The following is a 23089-nucleotide window of genomic DNA, read 5'->3' as shown; positions in this document are numbered from 1 at the left end:
AAACATAGAGCCTGGCCTGTGAGTGTGCTCACTGAATGCTGGCCACGCTGAAGATTCACAGCACTCTTGGAAAAGCAGGAATCCTCAAACTGTTACCCGTGTGACCTTTCCTACGGGGGCTTCCAGCCATCCTGCTGCCTCTGGCCTCTGCAGTCTCACAGCTTGAGGTCCGTTCTCTTCCCCCAGAAAGGACATCCACCATGAGAGATGACTTTGCTTTCCTTCTCCTTAAAAGTAACCTAGAGTAATCGTGGTTCTAGGCTTTGTTAGTCAAATGCAGGCCTCTGCAGATGTGGGACACTGCCTAATTCTGATCCATCAGGCAGACAGAAATTTTGCCACATAAGTCTTGTAGCAAAATCCAAGTGTTGTTGTTGAATTACATTTTAGTGAGTATCTGTCCCTGCCTTCAAAGGAAATTATTACCAGATTGGCTCTGAAGAGATTTTTCGCTACCTGGATCACGCCCCAGTTGCCACCTAGGCGATGTCAGCACTGGCTGCCTTAACACTGAGGGAAAGGGTGAGGTGGCGACTGGAATTTGGGCTTCACCAGCATGCAAATAATATGCTCCAGATATCTGAAAGTGATGAATACATACATTGTCAAAAAGATACGTCTCAAAAGTGTGCTAACTGAATATCAAGTTGAAATCAATGAAAAGAACCAATGGCAAATCCATGGGATGTTGCAAGGACTCTCCTGCCTCTGCCTCACCACAGCCACTGTCTTGTAGCACACTCAGCCCCTTTTTCTGCTCATGTGGAGTTTAGCTCTGCCTTTGACCGGGCGGGGCCTGTCTGGCTGCAGCATGTTCCCCAGGGCCATGTACCTGAGGACATGGCCACCACCCACCCTGCTGGGCTGCCCCCTGGCTGCCTAATGCTACATAACTTGGCCCTCCAGCAATCACCTCCCAAGACCAGCTTCGTCAAAAATGAGTATGGCTGTTGATTGATTAGAATTTCATTGTTCAACTCTTAATGTCTTAACTTTTATTTAAATACCTGCTATATGTGATGCTGTGAGCTGTTAATTCTGGCAAGTTAAGCATTGTGCTTTTTACCTTCAAATACAAATAAGAAAGTTAGCTATACCTTTTTATGTATTTGTTTGTTTGTTTATTTGAAAGACAGAGTTACAGAGAGAAGGGGAGAGACAGAGAGAGGTCTTCCATCTGCTGGTTCACTCCCCAGATGGCCGCAGCATCCAGGACTGGGTGAGGCTGAAGACAGGAGCTTCATCCAGGTCTTCCACATGGGCCATCTGCTGCTGCTTTCCCAGGCACGTTAGCAGGGAGCTGGATCAGAAGTGGAGCAGCCAGGACGTGAACCGGCTTCTGTATGGGATGCCAGCGTTCGCAGGTGGTGGTTTAAGCTGCTATACCACAGCACCGGCCCCACACCATACCCTTTACATCCTGAGGATTTCGGACAGAAGCCTCGGAAGTTTTCAGCACAGTGCCGTGCTTGGACTTTCTAGTTTTAGGTCACAATCTTTAAACCTACTTTAACACCAGCGGTGTAGAAGTCTTGTTTTACCAAGCTGTCCTTGTGTAGCATAATTACAAATGCAGTGAAGTTGTAAAGGCTTTTGGAAAATTATGTCTGTCTTGTGCCTTGATTGATGCTTAATTCTGTAAAATAGAAACACAGAAACCACGTTGCCCGTGATGCCAGTGCTGTATCTGCACGTCCCGCTTGAGGTGTATTCTGTGTGTCTTCCGTAGGTCCCATTATTCCCAGAACGCCCAGAATCCGCATGGGGATCGCCCTGACTCCCACCTTTGGGTGGTGTGTTCCACTTTTAGATGTACGAGTGTGGCCTGGGGTGCGGTGTTTGTCCTGGCTGCCCACGCTTTTAGGCAGAGCTGTCGCCAAGTGCTGGAACCCAGGATGAGAAATCTGGACACTTTCATCGAAGAGAGAGTCCGTGGCTTTCAAAAGGCCTGTCTCCACCAGGCAGGCTGGGGCAGCCGTCACGTGGAGGAAGGGCACAGGCAGGCGCCACAGCTAATCTTCCTCCTGGGGGCCCAGGTGGACAAATTGGCAACCCTGTTCACAGCTTTTTTCCCTCACCCCTTTGTGCCCTAAGAGCTGCTAATCGGATCCGTGCTGCTGCAACTGTGGCTAGTTATTAACAGCATAAAAGCAGATTTCTTCAAAAGAACGGGTGGGGAAATGACTACACAAAATTGCAAGGTTGTTAGAATCTTAAATGCACAGCAGTCGACTCCCCTATTCTGAATTAGCCGATGAATACGAGCCTTTCATCTGTCACTATACCCATTTCTTCAGAAGGCAGCCAAATATTAAGCTTCTCAAACAAAAAAGGAATCTTAGAAAGAGGAAAAATATTGAGGAGGACTAAGAATGGGTAAAGAGAAAGGGAAAATTAGGTTTTGTTTTTATTAATTTGTCCTGGTGAGAGAAATATAAACCGCCTGCTCTGTTTGGCTCCCCCGCCCCTGCCCGGTCCCCGACATCAAAGCAAGGATTAGAGCGAGGTTGGCCGGAAGCAGGTCGGCATCTGGGTCCGCCCTCGTCAGCAGCCGCTCCTGCAGACCGCAGCAGCCTGTGGACAGGGCCGTCCTGGGCAAGCGGCGTGTACCCAGACACCAGGCCTGCTTAGGCAGGGTCCTCCAAAAGCTCAGGGTAGTGGCTTGTTAGGGGGGCAGAAAAATACTGGATGGATTTTGAAGAGTTTCAGCTTTGTCTCCACCAGCTGCTAACAGAAGCATACCCTTGTGCACTTCCCCATCATGGATGCCACGAAACTCAAGACCTTGGAGCATGTGACTGAGCTTTGGTTTTTAAATTTTAAATTTTATTTATTTTTATTTTATTTGAAAAGCAGAGAGAGGATCAGACAGATCTTCCATTCACCTCCTGGTTTACTCCTCCAAATGCCTGCAACAGCCAGGGCTGGGCTAGGCCAAAGCTGGGATCCGGAACTGAATGCAGGACTCCTGTGGGTGGCGGGGACCCAAGCACTTGAGCCGTCATCTGCTGCCTCCCAGGGTGCGTAGGCAGGGAGCCGCGTTGGGAAGACAGGAGCCAGGACTTGAGCCAGGTGCTGCAGTACGGGATATTGGCGTTCCAAGCAGAGAATCCGTTTACCATTGCACCACCTTCCTGCCCTTCTTGAGCTCTACAGCTCTTGATGAGAGTGTGTTTTGAGACGAATACTGGACTTTCCAGTGTGGTAGTTTGTATTCTGCAGTGCGCGTTTGACATTCACAAGGGATACCCCTGGGATCCGCAGCATTCCCCACAGAGTGGCTCCTGCCTTCGGCCGGGTCACGTCCCTGGTCTTTGCTCCTATTTCCTTCTTGTGCCTTCACACCTGAAGTTAGCTCAGATTCGTTACGTTTTCTCCAGATCAGGTTTTGCTTTATTTAATGATTATTTCTCCATAAAGGAACAGGGTTGATTGGTTTGTTTTAAAACCTATTGAGATATGGCCGGCGCCGCGGCTCACTAGGCTAATCCTCCGCCTTGCGGCGCCGGCACCCCGGGTTCTAGTCCCAGTCGGGGCGCTGGATTCTTTCCCGGTTGCCCCTCTTCCAGGCCAGCTCTCTGCTGTGGCCAGGGAGTGCAGTGGAGGATGGCCCAAGTGCTTGGGCCCTGCACCCCACGGGAGACCAGGAGAAGTACCTGGCTCCTGCCATCGGATCAGCGCGGTGCGCCGGCCGTAGCAGCCATTGGAGGGTGAACCAACGGCAAAAGGAAGACCTGTGTCTCTCTCTCACTGTCCACTCTGCCTGTCAAAAACAAACAAAAAAAAAGCTTTGGCTTGAATCACATAAGTTAAAGGAATAATGTGTTATAGCAGGTTTGGCTTTTTAACTTAAAACTCAGGCACGCATGCCCCGACTGAAGCCCGGAACCCTTGTAGGACTCCATGAGGGCAAGATTCTCACACTCACCGCTGCCTCTGAGCTAACGGAGAGGCCCCTGTGGGCACTCACTCTCTGGCAGTGAGGCTTTTAAGGAAACCACAGGAAGCAGAATGGTGAAACGGCTTCGTCTGGAAGGAGTTTGTTTTGAATGAAGGTGTGGGACTCCTGTGAGGGAGCTGCGCTGTCTGTCAAGTTCAGGAGGCCAGAAATTTCCCACTCCCTTAATGCCTCGGGAATGCGAGTAGGATGTGCCTCCGGAGTACTGATGCACCTGTAGTTTTAATACTGTAGTAGAGTAAGGATTTAGAGAAACCAAATGCTGTTTCCAGTGAGCTGCGCCATGTGATACTGCAGAGGTTCGTCTTCCAGGGCGAGGGCTTCACTTTAGAGTCCGGAGTGCAACAGCGGGGTTTTCCGGGTTCCTGCCTGGAGGGCAGACTGGGGCACTGTTGCTTCTTGTTTTCTAATTTCAGGTGGGATTAGCTCAAAGTAAAGACCTGTGTTGACAGCTTGTTCACAGCCACACACACACACCCGCCCCCGCTGTACAGACCACAATTGTGAAAGGACAAGATACTGTCTAAAATACACAGACATGCCGATCGCACACCCAGCAGTGACCGAGAGTCCGTGCTGGGAGTCCACATTCACGCTCTTCAGATGAGCTGGGGACCTGCACAGCTTCCGTATTTCAGGCGTCTGCTTTGGAGCGTGGTGAAGTTGGAGAAAAGCGACAGAGTAGGAAGCCACAGCCAGACCAGACTTGTTCAGAAGAATGAAGCCTGGGAGGGGCTCACTCTCAGGTGAACACACTGCACAGACAGAGCCCCTTCCCTTCCCCCCTTGCCTTACACACTAGTGGTTTAGAGAGTACTAAGTGGCGGGGTGGGGCTTAGGGGTCTGAGCTACAGCAGGGCTGCTGAGACAGAGGGAGAGCTTGGGCTAGGTCTAAAGGTCCTGTGAGATCACAGCGTGAGCTGGGAGGGGTTTGGGCTGAGGCTGGATTCCGCTGAGCTGCTGAGCTGCAGGGGGAGAGCTCGGGCTGATGGCGGGACTCTAGAGCGGGGCGGCTGAGCTGCAGGGGGAGAGCTAGGGTGGAGTGGGGAGAGCTTGGGCTGGTGGGGCTGATGGCAGGACTCTAGAGCAGGGCGGCTGAGCTGCAGGGGGAGAGCTAGGGTGGAGTGGCGAGGGCTCAGGCGGATGGCGGGACTCTTCGTGGTGCTGTGTCCTGCAGTCCAGGCTGGGCAGGGCTGCACCAGCAGGACAGAGAAATGGGATCCTGCTTGCTGTTGTGCAGGCGAGAGGTCACCATGGATCTCTGGCTTTTGTCCTTGCTCCATCGGGTGTCAGCTGGCCTGTAGTTTGATTAGAGTAAGATTTTTTTTCCCTTTCTCGAAGCAAATGAAGTAAAAGACATGGAACAAAAAGATGCTGTATCAAAATAATCTGTTGATTTTCTAACTCATCTAAATAAATGCCTAAGACCAGGGCATTTGTTCCCTGCAGCAGACTATGAAAAACCCATTTTCCATCCACCCCGTTAGGTGACGCGCAGTGAGATCCTTGCTGCCTGTATAGATCCTCGCTGCACCCCCTGCTGCATGGTGGGGCTTCTTGCTGAGTCAGACATGGGTGCTTCCCACAGGTGTGGTGAGTCTACCACACAACCGTCCTTTTTTTTTTTTTTTTTTTTTAAGATTTCTTTCTTATTTATTTATTTGAAAGAGAATTACAGAGAGGGGCGGGAGGAGAGGACTTCATCCACTGGTTCACTCCACAAATGGCTGCAATGGCTGGAGCTGAACCAATCTGGAGTCAGAAACCAGGAACTTCTTCCGGGTCTCCCACACGGGTGCAGGGGCCCAAGGACTTGGGCCAACTTTGACTGCTTTCCCAGGCCATAGCAGAGAGCTGGATCAGAAGAGGAACAGCTGGGACTAGAACCGGTGTCCATATGGGATGCCAGTGCTTCAAGCCAGCGCTTTAACCCGCTGCACCACAGTGCCAGCCCCTATTTATTTATTTCAAAGGCAGAGTTAGAGAGAGAGAGACCGACCTTCCATCCATTGCCTCACTCCCAAAATGGCTGCAATGGCCAAGGTTAGGCCAGGAACTTCATCTAGGTCTCTCAGGTGGGTGCAATGTGGGTGCAGGGGCCCAAATGCTCAGGCCACCTTCTACTGCTTTCCCAGACCCTTAGCAGGAAGCAGATCAGAAGTGGAGCAGCTGGAACTCAAACTGACCCCCATAATTGCCTCTTGACAAAGTTCTGTTTCGCATTTATAACAGTAAAAGAAAAGATTCCCAACCTTCCAGAAATTAAAGGAGTAATGAAATGTAGCCCATAGTAAGAAGTTAGCAGAATTAAGAAGGGTGTCCTCCAAAAGGGCTCAAAGTAATATGGTAGCAGGTGAAACCCATTTCTGCTCTACAGGTTTGTGAGGGAACCAGGTTCTTTGAGGATATATCAGAGTAAAGCAACGCAGTGGCCTCGCTGTGGCTGCTGCAGAATGGAGTAATAGGCGGAGGTGCAGGTGAAAGCTGATCTTCGTGTGCATCGGTCTTTAGAGGCAGTAATTTCTGCAGTGTGTCTTCTTAACTCCTCTCCAGAGTTAATGACACCATCAAGGATTCTTGAAGAATCAATGATGATTCAAATTGCTGATTGCTGAAAGCTGTAAAATACATGTTGATTTACAGCAGCATGCTAGGTAAAGGACTGGGTTCCTGGTAGAGTTAGTTATTTGCAAAGTGCCTTGAAGTATTTCTCATGTCTTTTTTTTTTTTTTAAGATTTTATTTTATTTATTTGAGAGGTAGAGTAACAGAGAAAGAGGGAGAGAGGAGAGAAGGGTCTTCCATTGCTGGTTCACTCCCCAGATGGCTGCAACAGCTGGAGCCAGGCCAATCCAAAGCCAGAAGCCAGGAGCTTCTTCCAGGTCTCCCACACGGGTGTTTTAGGGCCCAAGCACTTGGGCCATCTTCCACTGCTTTCCCAGGCCACAGCAGAGAGCTGGATCGGAAGAGGAGCCAGACAGGACACAAACTGGTGCCCATATGGAACACCGGTGCAGCAGGCAGAGGCTTAAGCGCCTACTATGCCATAGCACTAGCCCCGAAGTATTTCTCATTTCTTAGCAAGATTTGATAACAGCCACAACCAATATTTAATTCACATGAAATCACCAACCCTAGTTTTCCTAACAATAGGCCTGTCCCCTGTCACTTCCAAGGAATTTGTGAGTAGGCCCCAATTCCTTGTCACTAAAGAACTCATGGTCCCCATACATCCTTAAGATCCTTGAAGAAGACTGGGCAGCGAAACTCTTCATACTTTTCTGTATTCACGTTTGCCCGAAGCCAGCTAATGCAGGACACTTGGAAGGGGCATTGAATTTCTGGCAAAAAAAAATTGAAACGGAGCAGTGTCTGTCATGAGGCCTGGACTTGTCATATTGACTGATGACATCAGTATTTCATCTCTGGTAACTAAATCCATCTTGGGTTAGTTGGCTTTCTCTCTATAACTATGTGAAAGGAAGAAATACTTTGTCTCTGGACACTACAACTTTTGCAAATGGAACTTCTGGGTATTTCTGTGCCCATTAGCAGCACGTAGAGAAAGCACAGCATCGCTTCAGAGGCCAAGAGTGGTTTGCCAGAGGCTGCTGTTGCCCAGAGTTAGTGCTTTGGTTGCTGGTGAGTCTGTCCAGTTGTGTGGTCACTGTGGTCATTTGCAGAGGAGTCCACCGAGGGATGTTTCGGCCTCAGTAGAGGACTCGAGTGGGAATCCTGGTCATTTCTTGTTTATTCCCTGCGATTCCAACACCATAGAGGTCGAATTTAACTGACACGCTTGCATCTCATCGTTAGTTTTGATATGTTTGTTTTGGGAACATAAAACTGCAAGTAGTCACTTTGAGTAAAATTTACCTGCTGAATATACTTGCCACTTAGGTCTCTCTTTTTTTTTTTTTTTTTTTTTTTTTTTTTTGGACAGGCAGAGTGGACAGAGAGAGAGAGACAGAGAGAAAGGTCTTCCTTTTGCCGTTGGTTCACCCTCCAATGGCCGCCGCGGCCAGCGCACCATGCTGATCCAATGGCAGGAGCCAGGTGCTTTTCCTGGTCTCCCATGGGGTGCAGGGCCCAAGAACTTGGGCCATCCTCCACTGCACTCCCTGGCCACAGCAGAGAGCTGACCTGGAAGAGGGGCAACCAGGACAGAATCCGGCGCCCTGACCTGGACTAGAACCCCGTGTGCCAACACCGCAAGGCGGAGGATTAGCCTAGTGAGCCACGGCGCCGGCTGCCATTTAGGTCTTAACACCTGTGCTTGCTTTCACTACTAAGGAGCCCAGTACGTCATGCGCTGGGTCTGGTTTGGAGAGCACATAAACCAGGCTCTGTCACTGACATTTGTTTATGTGAGGTTCTGTATCAAATATGGGGAGTGTGTCGCTATTTTATTGAATGATGTTTTTAGTAAATACTGTTTATGGGGTTTTTGAGCACATGTTGCTGAGTGTTTTCATACTGATTTAGAATGAGGGCCAGCAGATTATAGCCTCTGAGCCAAATCTAGCCCATTGCCTGTCTCTTTTTCTTTTTCTTTTTTTTTTTTTTAATATTTATTTATTTATTTGAAAGGCAGAGTTACAGAGAGAGGTCTTCTATCTGCTGGTTCACTCCCCAAATGGCTGCAGTGGCCAGAACTAGGCAGATCCAAAGCCAGGAGCCAGGAGCTTCTTCTAGGTCTCCCATGTGGGTGCAGGGGCCCAAGGACCTGGGCCATCTTCTGCTGCTTTCCCAGGCCATAGCAGAGAGCTCAGTTAGAAGTGGAGCAGCCCGGACTTGAACCAGTGCCCATATGGGATGCCGGCACTGCATGCGGCAGCTTTACCCACTATGCCAGAGTGCTGACTCTGCCTGTTTCTTTAAATAAAGTTTTAATCTCTGGCATTTAAAAGAAAAAGTTTATCTTTTTTGATCTAGAATAAGAAGATAAGTATGTTATTGGGACCAGCATTATAGTGCAGCAGGTTAAGTGCCGCTAGCAGCAGCATCCCATTTCTTTGTGCTGGTTCAAATCCCAGCTGCTCTGCTTGCAACCCAGCTTCCTGCTAACGTGCATGGGAAGACAGCAGAATGTGGCCCACGTGCTTGGACCCCTGCTACCCATGTGGGAGACCAGGAGGGAGCTCCTGGCTTCAGCCTGTCCAACCCTGGCTGTTGTAGCTATTTGGAGAGTGAACCAGTGGATGGAAGATCTCTCTGTCCCTCTGCCTTTCAAATATATAAGTAAATCTGTAAAAAGGTAAGAACTGTATGGTCATTGATGCACTGATATTACTGATGAATTGGCCAAGTAATCAGGATGGCATCCTCAGAAATGAGCCATATCACCCTGTGAGCGTCTTGACAGAGTGACCAGAGGAGAATGTGATGTCATGGGGGTGCCCAGTGGTGGGGAGCCTCCTGCAGAACGGCCGAGCAGAACTCTTCAGAAGTGTCAAGGTCACAGAACACAGGAAGAGCCTGAGGGACATTTATAGACTAGAGGAGACCAAGAAGAAATAGCGAAATGCAAGGCATTGAAATTCAAATAAGGTCTTTAGTTAAGTTCCTCTTCTAGATAATTATATTATGGTTATATAAGATGTTGCCATTAGGGGATGGGCTAAGGGATATGAGATAATTTTTTTTAAAGTGTAGGCTCAGGGCGAGGGTTTTTAATTCAGCAGAAGTAGAAATTCAGGTGACTTACTGATGCCTCGTTTCAGTCTCTGTCACCGCAGTTTTGCGCAATAGTGTGTGAATGGCCCCTGGAGAATAAATGCATGGGGTAAAGTGGTGAGATTCATTCTCATTCACAGTGCAGTTTTTCCTGTTGTAATTTTCCCCCACTGTGCTTACATCATATAAATACAGGTAAGGGGAAATGTGCAGCTTTCATTAAAAACTCAGGCTTAGTATTAAATTTTTTCTCTCAGACTTGGTTTGCCCAGCGTGCATGGCAGTGTTGACCTATGTCATATAAACAGGAGCAGTTTGAAGGCATTTACCCAGTTTAGTTGGTTTACAGCCCTCTGCACTCTGGTTCTCAGGACCATGGACACATTCTCAGCTGCATCGTGGTCGTCATCTGCCATGTCTCTGCTTGCACCTGCACCTGTTGAAGATGGCGTTATTTCTTAGTGACTGTAGTTACTCAGTAGTTAGGAAACTATCGAGAGAGACAGAGGGTGAGGAAAAAAAGAATTTTAAATGGTTCAGGCATATCTGCTGTTATCATTGAAAAGGTTCCTTTTTGTTTCTTCAGCAGGGTAAATTTAATACATGGATTTTCTTAAACTTGCTCTAGACAACCGGTAGTGCTGTTTGACTGTGGCCCTGTTTTACGAATCATGGGATAGGGCTTTACAGCCTCTTATTTTCACTTGGAATGCTGTATAGAGGAGCAGTGCCCCAGGGCGTGCACAGTAGACGCCATGGTGCCCTGTGTTAACATGGAATTACTGTTTGTTTTCCTGTCCTGAGTCCATGAATCCAGCCCGTCATGCAGGAGTGATCCTTACAGTGCAAGCACTTACTGTCCTGGTGCAGCTGGCTCCCCTGTGACAGTGTTCAGTCTTGAGCTGCAGAGTGGTAGCCTAGGGGCCCTGGGACATAGTGAGGAGAGCACGTGACCCCACAGTAGACGGACAGCACCACTTGGAGATCTGGACCAGTGCTTGCCTTTGGCGTTGTTTCAGCCCAGAATGTTTTGCTTTTTATTTTCTGTCTAGTTATTTGGTATAATTTTCTGTAAACGGCTGAGACCAAATGAATGGTTAAACACATTTTGTGCTGTTTTTGCTAATTGTGGCTCTCAAGTAAGAGCAGCTCCTAGTGGTTTCCCAGTGCGTAATTCTCCATATGTGTTAAGTGGAGGTCTTTGGTTTGCACTTTATCCGAGCATGGGAGTGGGTGCTGAACACCAGGCACGCTCAGAAGCTTTCCCTCCTCCACCAGGGAGAGGAGCTGGAGATCTATTTATGCCCATTACCTAAACTGGAAGCCATCTTTCTGGCTCTGTGGCTGTCGCAGATTCAACTATTAATAGAGCTGGTGGGGAGTGCCCGTCCTGAGCGTCTCTGGGACCGAGCTCCTCCTGGTCTGCCTGTCTGTCACCAAGAAGCCACCTCATTGTTCTCAGGAGCACCAGGCTTCACGTCCTATGTGTCCTGACCTTCCTGGGCTGGATTGGTGCTGACCCAGGGGAGGTTAATTTCCTTCTCTATGCAGTTGGGATCCTGTTTAGCAACACACATAGCTGGAAGAGTAGTTCCTGAGGGATCAAAGCAGTTAGCGTGATCCAGCATCGTCATGTGACTTCCATACCTGAGGTCCTTGCAGAGTGTGTACAGATGTGTGCACACATGTATGTGTGTGGGTTCCTGTATGATTTCCTGCAGCAGAGAAAGTAGAAAATGAAACAACATGGACCTCATGCCCTGAGAACTAATGCCGTAGGGATTGTGCTAAATTCAACTGCCTTTCTAAGTCTCTTATATTTTTAGTCTTAGAAATGTATCTAAACCTCTGAGCCGAAAGAGCTGGGATCCAACTGCCTCCGATGCATCGAACTCCTGTCCCCTGCCTTCCATGATTCACTGTCTCCCTTCTATCGATAATAATTCTTCTCTTTTAATTTATATTCTCGAATTATGATTTATTAGATATCTGTCATGCTAAGAGAGGGATTAAAGTAGTAAAAGATATGATTCCTGTCTCTTCTACTTGAGGAGGTAAAATGAACAGACATTGAAGAAATGGAAATTAAATAGATGCTATGGCTATATTAGCAATAAAGATAAAAATAATAGAAAATGACATTCCTTTTCTTATTGATCATATGGGTATACAATACATATTATAGTAGAATGCTCAATACCTTTTAATGCAGGTCTTCTAAATTTGTGTTGATTCTTGACTAATTGTGAAGATCCTTTAGAAATGTGTTGTTAGTACTGTATCAGGTGGATAATCCCAGTGAGTAATCATTGGCCACTGTGACACTGCCTCGCTAGAAACTAAGCTAGACCCAGGTGGATATGTTTGCCTTGATCGCCTTGGATGTTGTTAAGTGTATGGGAGAAGGATGTGTCGGCAAACTTTTTCTATAGGTTAACTCCCCTGTGAGTTTGGGATCTCATAGAAACAAATCGGACTTTTCCGCAGCTCCTTGCTAAATGTGTTCATTCATGTTTCCTCTTCATTCTGCAGGAAAAAAAGATAAAACATTGCACTTTCTGAGCTGTGTCTTTCTCTGTGTGGAGCCGTCCTTCTTAAATGTAGTGATGTCTTGGTGTTGCACAATTGCAGTATTAATGCAAAGGGTTTCCCACACCCCCTCTCCTCCCATGTTTTACAGGCAGTCAGATGCCTCCTCAGCCAGCTGGGAGCCAATCAGAATCCAGTTCCCATCCTGCCTTGAGCCAGTCTCCAATGCCACAGGAAAGAGGTCAGTCATCGCTTCATCTCAAGTACCTGTCGCGCTCTGCCCTCGGAAGGCTCGCGGGAGCTTCCTCACCTTTGCACCTCCTCGTGACCTTTCTGCAAGGGATGCTGTATTTCCTTATCACATGACACACTAAACAAGAACTGAACTTGTACCAACAAATATGGAGAAAGCAGAATGCGGTCTTGCAAACTGAGTGAAGTTTTACCGTGCAGCTCCAGGCCCATAGCGCATCTGTGTCCACATAGCATCGTGCAGCGTAATTTAGGGATGAATATAGTCTGACATTTGATCCTGCCGTGTAATACGACTGAGAAGCATTTAATTTGCATACCAGTCCTAATCGAGTACAACGTTAGAGTGTGTCTGGATGTAGTTGTTCTTATCAGTTGCTGGTTCTGTGCTATTTAATAGTAAAATGTGAAACCCGGAGCGAGAACTTGTATTACAAAACTAAGGTCTTAGAACTGAAACTGACCTAAAAGGTGGTTGAGTCCAGTCACCTCGGCTTGCAAATATAGAAGCAGGGCCTTTGAGGTCACCCAAGTGTGTGAGCTCCGCGTTCTCAGAAGCTGGGTTAGTGCCAGGACCAGCAGGAGGAGCTGGGCCTGTCCTAGGCCTGTGACCAGGTGCTGAGGCGCACTCGCAGACAGCTGGGCCGCACAGGACTCTCCTCAGCGCCTCGGTCATTGCCTTGGTGGAAACCTTAGGCCTTCATTTGTTTATCCCTGCCCTCTGTCTCCCCTCCAGTAATAGAGCAGCTCCTGGTGGCGGTAATGGTGTTGATTGTCATCCAGATCAGAGCAGACCAGGATTTCTGTGCCATCTGGGGCCATGCCTGTGGGCCAGGCTTGTCCAGCCCCCTTCCCCGCGCCTCCAGGCCTGTGCTGTTCCTTCACATTACCCAGCGGCCGGGGGCCCCAGCTCGGAGGCTGATGGGGAAAGGGTTACAGGCCCCTGATGTTTATAGCTGCCTCTGTGTGGTTGTGGAGGTGCTGCCTGACTGTGGGTTTTAATGGACCTGATGCGTGTTGTTCAGGAAGGAAAGCCGATGAAAAAGTGGATTCGCCCTGTCTGCACATCGTTTGTGTTGAAATGAATGCTTACTGGCAATAACATGAATTTATGTATTGAACTTACTGAATATCCAGACAGCATAGTATATTTGAATAACGGACTGGCTCATCTTTGGGGTACATGGGAGCCACCTGGAGGACTTGTTCAAGTAGGTTGCCGAGCCCTGCCCCTCCCCCACGGCTGCCTCTGAAGGTTTAGGGTCGAGCTTAGAATCTGCGCCGTGACCAGTTCCCAGGCGTTGTCGGTGCTGACAGAGGAGCACTGTGGAAGCCCGCTGCCAGCAGCTGCACCGATAGAGACTCCACTGGGGCCTGCTTGTTCCTAGTCCACGCCTCCCCGGTCATGGTCATCCGCAGGCCGCCACAGAAGCGCGGCAGCGCTCACTGGTGCCAGGCAGGCAGGAGTTGTCACTGCGCTTCTCTGCTTTGCGTCTGGTGAGGTCGGGGAACCGGAGAACAAAGGCAGAGGCGATGGCATCCTCAGCGCCCGCTCAGGCCAGGCCCAGAGCACAGACGGAGAAGTCTGTACTCCGCTTCCTCCTCCCCACAGCCCACAGCCTCCTCTCTGGCAGGAGCCTGCTCATGGTACAGGCGTTAGAGGGCAAGAGGCCCCTATTTGAAAGTCCTGCCATTTTTACCTTAACAAAGTGACAACTAGGAAGAGAGAAGGGACACTCCCTGTCAGAACTGGAGTGGTGGCGTTTGTAAGCAATCTGAAACTGTAGAAAACAAAATGCGATAACGGCGAGGACGCCTGGTTAAATGACCTTTGGCATCTGAACAAAGTGGAACACCTCCAGGGGCCTTCCCTGTCAGTGTGTGAAAGCCAGCATGGCGACAGGTCCACCCATGGCCTCCGTGGCACACGGTGAACCGACTGGCCAGGGGTCCATCACAGCGCGGCAGCCCAAGTTCTGAATCTGCACTGGTTTCTAGGACGTGGCCATCCTACCTCTGGAGGGCGGTGCTGGGAATGCTGTGTGCACCGCTGCGCGTGTTGGCGTTTGGCTGAGGCAACTCCCTGGAAAAGAAAACTCCGCAGTTTTTTAAAGGTTATTTTTATTTATTTGAAAGGCAGTGTTACAGAGAGAGAGAGGGGGAGAGAGAGAGAGAGCTCTTCCATCTACTGGTTCATGCCCAAGATGGCTGCAACAGCTGGGCCTGGGCCAGGCCAAGCAAGACCAAAGCCAGGAGCCAGGAGCTTCTTCCAGGTCTCCCATGTGGGTGCAGGGGCCCAAGGACTTAGGCCATCCTCCACTGCTTTCCCAGGCCATAGCAGAGAGTTGAATCAGAAGTGGAGCAGCTGGGACTCAAACCAGCACCCATATGGGATGCTAGCACTGCAGGCAGCAGCTTAATCCACAACACCAAGATGCGGGTTCCAGAAAGTTCACTAGATGTTAGATATGAAGTTAGATGATGTTTCACCATCCAGAACGAAGTTTCCTCTAAATACCAGGAAGCAAAAGAAAATGGCTTTATTAATTTATTAGAATTGAGGGAGTAATACGAACTCCTAATAAAATTTCATCAGGTTTTTCAGTGGCAAATGACAGCAACTTTAATGATTTAAAGCAGTAGTAAAAATGTGGTTGAGTTTGTCTTAACATCATTTGATGTTTTACCAACAACATACACAGTGTAAAGTATATCTAAGAAAAATTGTACTAGAAAATTCCTCAAAGCTGATTCCCATGTATTGAAAACGAATCATTTGTAATCTTACATTTGATATATATCCCTCATATTTAGGAATAAAAGACACTGATGGGGGAAAATAGACCAAGTTAGCATCATTATTTTTTAAATGTATTTCTCAGAAACCATGGCCCTTAATAGACAAGGTGCAAACAGGTGCCAAAGTAGCCATGTCAAACAGTTCTTTTCTTATTTTGTTGGAATAAATTCTAGTATATACATTTTCTTTCATGTATCCTTAGGGGATCTAATTTCTTTACGGCTCAGGCCTAGGAACTCACTCGCACAGACACAGTACACCAAGCCCCGGAGGGGCAGCCTCCTTCTTTTCGGGGTGCAGTTTCGAGTCCTCAGCCAGAGTCCTCATGGGGCACAGTGGTGCTGACAGTGCCCCGCGGGAGCCCAAGGTCCCCAGCCGCAAGAAGCTAGGCTCTGCCTCCCTGACCCTCGTCCTGCCTTTGAGAAGAACACAGACTCATCAGCCACCTGCTCCGTGGAAGAGAACTTATCCACCTCAGACCGCCTTGGGCTGAGAGCCGCTCTCTGCCCTCCGGTGCCCACACTGCCCACCTCTGGTGCAGGTCTTGAGATCTGTCAGAGGACAGCAGTCACGCTCCTGGCTCCCCACACGGCGTGTAGACGCCCGTGACCATGAGTGTGCAGCTGCACGAGTCCATAGGCAGCTGGCATTGGAGGTGAGCCAAGGCGGTGCCGCTCTGCCACTGCCTCCGTGTACTCTCCTCTGCCGTCGTCACCTCTCCTACGTTTCCACCTGTTTTCCAGAATAAAACTTATTTTTGTGTTGTGCTGCTGGGATTTCTTGCGAGTAAAGAAAATCAGTTCAAGTGCTTTGGTCTTACCTTCAGTGTTAACAGCAATGTAGAAGAAAAAGGTCAAAACTGGAGTTTAGTATTCTGCGGTGGCACCTGTGCTATTGGTTTTCATTTTAAACTGACTCTTCTCTGTGTAGACTTATATTCATACAGAAGAGCTATTGAATTACCTCGCAAAAAAAACCCTGAGGTAGTACAGCATATGCCCCCTAAGGCAGTAGAGGAACAGTTAAGATAGCCCTGAAATACCAAAATTGTAACAGGAAGATTGTAACTAATGAGGTTAGATTTTATCCTTATTCCTTTTTTTTTTTTTTCATAAGATCATGAGAGTGAAGCCCCATGATTTTTAAAAATATTTTATTTATTTATTTAAGAGGTAGAGTTACAGACAGAGGGAGAGATAGAGAAAAAGGTCTTCCATCTGCTGGCTCACTCCCTAAATGAGCAGCGCAATGGCCGGAACTGCGCCGATCCGGAGCCAGGAGCTTCTTCCAGGTCTCCCACATGGGAGCAGGGGCCCAAGCACTTGGGCCATCTTCTGCTGCTTTCCAAGGCCACAGCGCTGGCCTCTCCTTATTTCTTAATCTTTACCATACATATCTTAAAATTCAAGAAGAGTGATAAGAAATAGCTTATTAGTGTGTTGCTCTGCTTTTCAAGAGGGCTTAGAGACTAAGTAGATAAATAAGAATAATAATGATTAACATTAAAGTGATCACATTTTTAACCCCTATAACATGCTAAGCTTAATGAAACTAGCAAATGCCCTTCTAGCTTACTGGATTAGCAATTAGGTGAAAACGTTGGAAGAAGGCTTATTTATTTGGACAGATGCAGAGAGGTCAGAATTAATTTTTTGAAAACCTTTTAATTGAATTCCCTTTTAATTTTCACAGTGGTGCCTGGTTAAATATTCATGTCAGTGCTGGTGGCTTCCTGAAGCTCTGAACTGATCTGGAGTCTCAGAATCAACACAGTTATTTAACCCTTTCATCTGGCGTGCCAGCAGGGACCGCCCGAGTGCAGTCCCATAGTGTCTGAATAATTAGAAGGTAGTGATGAGGATTTAATTAGTCCTTGAGATATGCAGAAACAGAACCCCTAAGAACTTTGCTTTTTACACACGGACTGCGAGCAGAATGGGTAGTGCGCGGGCCTGTGATGTGTCAGAAAATGTATTCTGTGGCTGGAGGCAGTTCTGTGGCCGTCAGATTGGAGCAGGAGGCACACGGAGTGGAAGCCTCGGGAACGGTTGAAAAGCAGCCCCCACTCTCCCCTTCCTTCCTGTCCAACCCTTCTCCTCTCCACTGCTTACAGAGACGAGCGGAGGCCGAAGGGCAGCACACGTTGCCGCCCTGTGAAATCGGGACGCGAGTTAGAGGAGCAGGATGAGGTGTGTTTCCTCAGGACCAGGAGAGGCTGGGTAGAGAATGTCGCATTTTCGTAGGACCCAGTCAGGTGCTTGGTCCAGCCAGGCATAGGGCTCTTCTGCGAGCTGTTTGTCGGCAGAACCGCGGAAGTCTCGTCTCTGGAACCTGATCTGCTTGGAGATGCTCGCCGTAGCCTTGTTTTCATCAGCCGGCACCGTGCCGTCCGGCAGCCGCGCAGCCGGGCAGGGCAGCTCTCGGAAGCGCTCTCGCCCTGCGTGCTGCCCACGAGCAGGCTCGGGATTCTGCCCTCAGAGAGGGAGCTCTCAGCCGAACGGGCTGCGGTCACACCGACGGGACAGACTGTGTTCCCGATATTCCTGTGCTTCTGTTGTTGGCCGCCTTGGTGTAATGTTATTCTCACTAATTAATGGTGCATTTCAGCTTCTGAATAGAATTCAGAAGTCTGAAGAGAATTTCTCGACAAATTCCTGGTTACATTCGATTTGCTTAGGGCAAATCTTGCTCTGACTTTTTATGCCGTGGGAGGCAGAGATCTGAGTCCGTTCCGAGCCCTCCTGGGGGCGCCGCTGAGCTCTTGAGGGCGTGGCTGAGTCTGCTCTGTGGCAGAGCCTGCTTTGATGGCAGGGAGTGGACGACTCCGTCATGCAGGTCCCTCGGCCGTCACACCCTCTCGGGGACGCAGCAACCAAAGGAGAGAATACTTGGTGTTCTTAAATCAAGGGCATGCTGGTCACGTGCTATGGGACGCAGTGTTCGCCTAAAGTCACTCTAAGCATTTTAATCTCAGCCCAGACTGCAGCTGCTGCTTCAGCCCCGCCTTCGTCCCAGGCCTGTCCCCACCATCCAGCCGTGCGCGTGCGCCAACAGTCTGAGCTGGCCTCACCACACCTGCAGCCTGGCACCAAATAAGTTGTCCACAGGCCACCTGCCCCCACGCCAGCCAGGCTGTTTGTAACCCCGGGGGTATTTACATGGGAAGAAAATAAAATTTGGAAGTTTTTAATGCTTGCAACTGTTTTCATGGTGAGATTTATAACAAAAGACAGTTTTGAAGTTGTTTTTTTTTTTCTTTTTTTGGACAGGCAGAGTGGACAGAGAGACATAGAAAGGTCTTCCTTTTCCGTTGGTTCACCCCCCAATGGCCGCTGCGGCCGGTGCACCGCACTGAACCGAAGGCAGGAGCCAGGTGCCTCTCCTGGTCTCCCATGGGGTGCAGGGCCCAAGGACTTGGGCCATCCTCCACTGCACTCCCTGGCCACAGCAGAGAGCTGGCCTGGAAGAGGGGCAACCAAGACAGAATCCGGCGCCCCGACCAGGACTAGAACCCGGTGTGCCGGCGCTGCAGGCGGAGGATTAGCCTATTGAGCCGTGGCGCCGGCCAGTTTTGAAGTTTTAAAAATTACTTTTGAATATATTACCTCGTCTAGCTCCTCAACTGGCCAGAAGAGATTAACAGCCAGTGCTAAAATGAAGAGGACCACTCAGGCAGCTGTTAGAGTGGACGGAGGGATTTGAGAGTTTCTGGTCGTGCGAGCTGCAGCAGCTGTCTAGTCCCTCTCTGTGTTGGACCCGCACTGTTCAGCCTGACGGTCGGCCTGCGGAGGCTGCCACGTGCCACGAGCCACAAGCCATGAGCGCTCTCCCAGTCTGCCTTTCTGGTTGTCGGGAGGAAATCCGTCACTGCTCGTGCCCGCCAGCTTCTGCCTCCACCCCCGAAGCAGTTAGTGCAGCCTCTGCTCTGAGTTCAGGATCCCTTTCGAGGAGTCGTGAAATGAAAATGAACTGGCATGGGAGATTGGTATACAAGGAACAGTATCTAACTTCACTCTGGGAAGTTGCTTCTGATTTCTTCACACTCAGAACTCTGCCTTGGGGCTGGATGTGCACCAAACTGAAGATGGTCCATAATGAAGGCATCCTTAGGTTTATCAATAAGTTTCTTTTTTCTCTTAAGATTTATTTATTTGAAAGGCAGAGTTACAGAGAGGCAGAGGCACAGAGAGAGAGAGAGAGAGAGAGAGAGAGAGGTCTTCTATCCACTGGTTCACTCCCTAGATGGCTGCAACTGCTGGTGCTGTGCCATTCCGAAGCCAGGAGCCAGGAGCTTCTCCTGGTCTCCCATGTGGGTGCAGGGGCCCACCCAAGCACTCGGCCATCCTCCACTGCTTTCCCAGGCCACAGCAGAGCTGGATGGGAAGTGGAGCAGCCGGCACTTGAAGCAGCACCCACATGGGATGCTGGCACTGCAGGCGGCGGCTTTACCCACTACGCCACAGCGCCGGCCTCATTACGTTTCTTTTAGGCCTACTATTCAGAAATAAGTTCTTCAGAAAAGTGGGGAAACAAATACCACACACGATAAAGGGCCATCTTATATAGAAGAATAATCTGTCTTGATTTTAGTGTATTTTAAAATAAGCATAATTGTGCTACCTCTGTTACATGCAATAATTTTTTTAGAGTTGCCAGTTAGAACGTACTTATAATAGCACTTGTTTGTATCATTGAAAGTGTTTGAGAACATCTGGGTCTTAGGTAAATGCGGCATGCGTACGGCACACACCGACTGACACCAGCGTGACTCCTCTCCTGTCCCTTTGATGTTCCCTGCCGCAGGCTGTCGTCTGCCCTTTTTCCCAGTCCAGAAAGCCCGGTGCCATCCTTGATGCCCATGCTACCCCAAAAACATGAGTCACCAGTGTCTGCCGAGTCTTCTCCTCTCATGGTCTCCACACATGCCCCCCCCCCCCTTAAAGATTTTATTTATTCATTTGAAAGTCAGAATTAGAGAGACAGGGAAAAAAGAGTGAGAGATCTTCCATCCGCTGGTTCACTCCCCAGACGACCACAATGACCGCTGCTGGGCCAGGCTGAAGCCAGGAGCTAGGAGCTTTATCTGGGTCTCCCACGTGGGTGGCAGGGGCCTAAGCATTTGGGCCATCTTCTGCTGCTTTTCCTAGACACATCAGCAGGGAACTGGATTGGAAGTGGAGCAGCTGGGATACAAACCAGGTCCCCTCTGGGATGCACAGCATCGCAGGTGGTGGCTTTACGCTCTGTGCCACGGCGCTGACTGCGCATGCCCCTTAGCAGCCGCTGTCACGACCGTGGTCCAGCCTCCTAGCTACCTGTGCAGCCTTCTAGCTCTTCCTGCCTTAGCCTCGCACCTCACCCATCACGCCTGTCACATCGAGGTCAATGCCTTCTAAATGCTCTCAGTCGCTTGCCCCTGCCTTGGAGAAAGGTCACTCGTGTGCTTGATGGTGGTGCCCTCCCAGGTCCAGCCCCGCTGCCCTGTCCAGTCTCCCTGGTCACAGTCTCACAGCCTCTGGCATGCTAAGCCTCACCGGGGATCTTTATACGAACTCTCCTCTGTAACCGGAACACCTTTGCCACCATGCCACTTCCACCGTGCCCCCTCCTTGGGCCTTCCTGTCTTACTTCCCAGTCCTTCGGGTCCTGGTGGCCTGGCACACGCAGTGGGTACGTTAGCACAGAAGGAAGCATGCCTGGCGCAGTGTTGCCCCCTGCAGGCCGGGCACCCTGTGGCCATGGCCCAGTCACTGCTGAGTTCACAGCGCAGTTCCCGGCTGGAGGTCCTTGAGGACGGGGACCAGGCCTTGTCGGTGTCAGAGTGCCACGTCCTGTGCCGTCTCTCAATTACTCCTCGGGGACTCCGGAATCAGAAGGTCTGGGTTTAGGTACCATCTTTACCACTACTAGTTCTGTGACCTTGGATGATTAATTAAACCTCCCCTTCCTCATATATAAATTGAGTAGCTGGAGTATCCTGTGGGTTTGTGGCACAGATCACATGAGATCTTGTATCTGACGTGATAAAGCGCGAGGCTGTGTGAAAACAGGAAGCGTAAGCATCGGCTCTGTGCCTCGAGTGAGAGCTGGGTTGAAAACCTCACAAAGCCGTGCGCCCCTCTTGCAGCACACGGCAACACGCACCCGCTGCCATTGCACATTTTCCAGTGGAGAGACCGGGGCTGCACGTTAACCAGCTGCACCTGCACCTGCTCCTAAGTGCGGCCGGGCAGTCTGACCGCAGCAGCCGTGGGGGTGGACAGAGCGGGGCGTGGGGCACGTCCCGAGGAGGTGGGGCCAGAGGGCCTCTCCTTTCTCCCTTCCCTTGCCGTCCACTCTCCCGCTGTTCCTGTCCCCAGCAGCCCTCCCTCCAGTAGCTGTCCTTCTTTGCTCAGGAATGATTCTTGGAGTCACTAAGAAATAAGCCACCAAAGTCAGGCTTACTGAGCTGCTTTTGTAAAGGTAAAGTAAGCGGCTTCTGCACATGGAGCTTTCTTTTCCCTGGAAACACATGTTCCGATCTACACCAGGTCCCATGGTTGCATAGGTGAGAGGAGCGTGTGTGAGAGCCTCTGGGGCTTGCAGGAGTCAGATACAGCCACACACACATGACAGTCGCGTGATGACCGCTCTCCACAGCTAACATACGTGCTGCTTGTCTGGAAAGCCAAGGAAGGTCATGGAGGTGGCCAGAGGTGGAGCCGTGACTGACAGGAGTTTACCAGTTACATGGCGGTCGGGGCTAGTTCTCTAACAGATACGATGTGGCATTTGGTTTTCAAACTATGCCTTTGCCATTACTGGACTTCTCCCATTGCTGGGTAAAATGCTGCAGTGGCCCTGTGCATGACAAGGGTTTGTGAAGTGTGGGAATAGTGTGCATGATCACATAGACACGTGCATAGACTCGCCATTGCTGGGTAAAATGTCGCAACGGCCCTGTGCATGACAAGGGTTTGTGAAGTGTGGGAATAGTGTGCATGATCATATAGACACGTGCATAGACTCGCCATTGCTGGGTAAAATGTCGCAATGGCCCTGTGCATGACAAGGGTTTGTGAAGTGTGGGAATAGTGTGCATGATCATATAGACACGTGCATAGACTCGCCATTGCTGGGTAAAATGTCGCAATGGCCCTGTGCATGACAAGGGTTTGTGAAGTGTGGGAATAGTGTGCATGATCATATAGACACGTGCATAGACTCGCCATTGCTGGGTAAAATGTCGCAATGGCCCTGTGCATGACAAGGGTTGTGAAGTGTGGGAATAGTGTGCATGATCACATAGACACGTGCATAGACTCGCCATTGCTGGGTAAAATGTCACAATGGCCCTGTGCATGACAAGGGTTTGTGAAGTGTGGGAATAGTGTGCATGATCACATAGACACGTGCATAGACTCGCCATTGCTGGGTAAAATGTCGCAACGGCCCTGTGCATGACAAGGGTTTGTGAAGTGTGGGAATAGTGTGCATGATCACATAGACACATGCATAGACTCGCATGTGCACATTGGCTCATGATGAGGAATGCATTTCCTAGCCATGGGCTAACAGATGACCCTCTGAGCCACAGTGCCTTCAGGTTGTGACTGTATATACGTCCACTCAACACATACATATTAAGAGGCACAGAGACGGAGGTCTTCCATCTATGCTCCATTTCCAAATGCTGTCTGCAGCTGAATCTGGGCCAGGCTGAAATGAGGCTGGAACTCAGGCTGGATCTGGCATGTGGGTGGCAGGGACTCACCCACTTGAACCTCAGCTGCTGCCTCCCAGGGTGTGCACTGATTGCCAGGAAGCTGGGATCAAACCTAGAGTCAGAACTTGAACCTAAGCTCTGCACTATGGGATGCAGGCTTCCCAAGCAGC

At 49.7% G+C, this 23089-nt stretch overlaps 1 protein-coding gene across 21 annotated transcripts in view; it reads left to right on the top strand.

Annotated features, from left to right (window-relative positions):
- The window catches only part of ARID1B (AT-rich interaction domain 1B), a 449775-nt gene that overhangs the window by 341490 nt on the left and 85196 nt on the right, over positions 1 to 23089 (top strand). For 19 of the 21 annotated variants that reach the window (XM_051855227.2, XM_051855222.2, XM_051855223.2 and 16 more), the window contains one exon: positions 12314 to 12403. The exons of the other annotated variants lie outside the window; for them this stretch is intronic. In XM_051855227.2, the coding sequence (XP_051711187.2) occupies positions 12314 to 12403 (90 nt within the window). The remainder of the gene's footprint in view (positions 1 to 12313; positions 12404 to 23089) is intronic. 21 annotated transcript variants of the gene reach the window in all.

This window comes from Oryctolagus cuniculus, chromosome 5 (assembly GCF_964237555.1).
Source record: "Oryctolagus cuniculus chromosome 5, mOryCun1.1, whole genome shotgun sequence".
NCBI lineage: Eukaryota > Metazoa > Chordata > Mammalia > Lagomorpha > Leporidae > Oryctolagus > Oryctolagus cuniculus.
The sequence above is the reverse complement of the archived record's forward strand: the minus strand, read 5'-3'. Positions and strand labels throughout refer to the sequence as shown.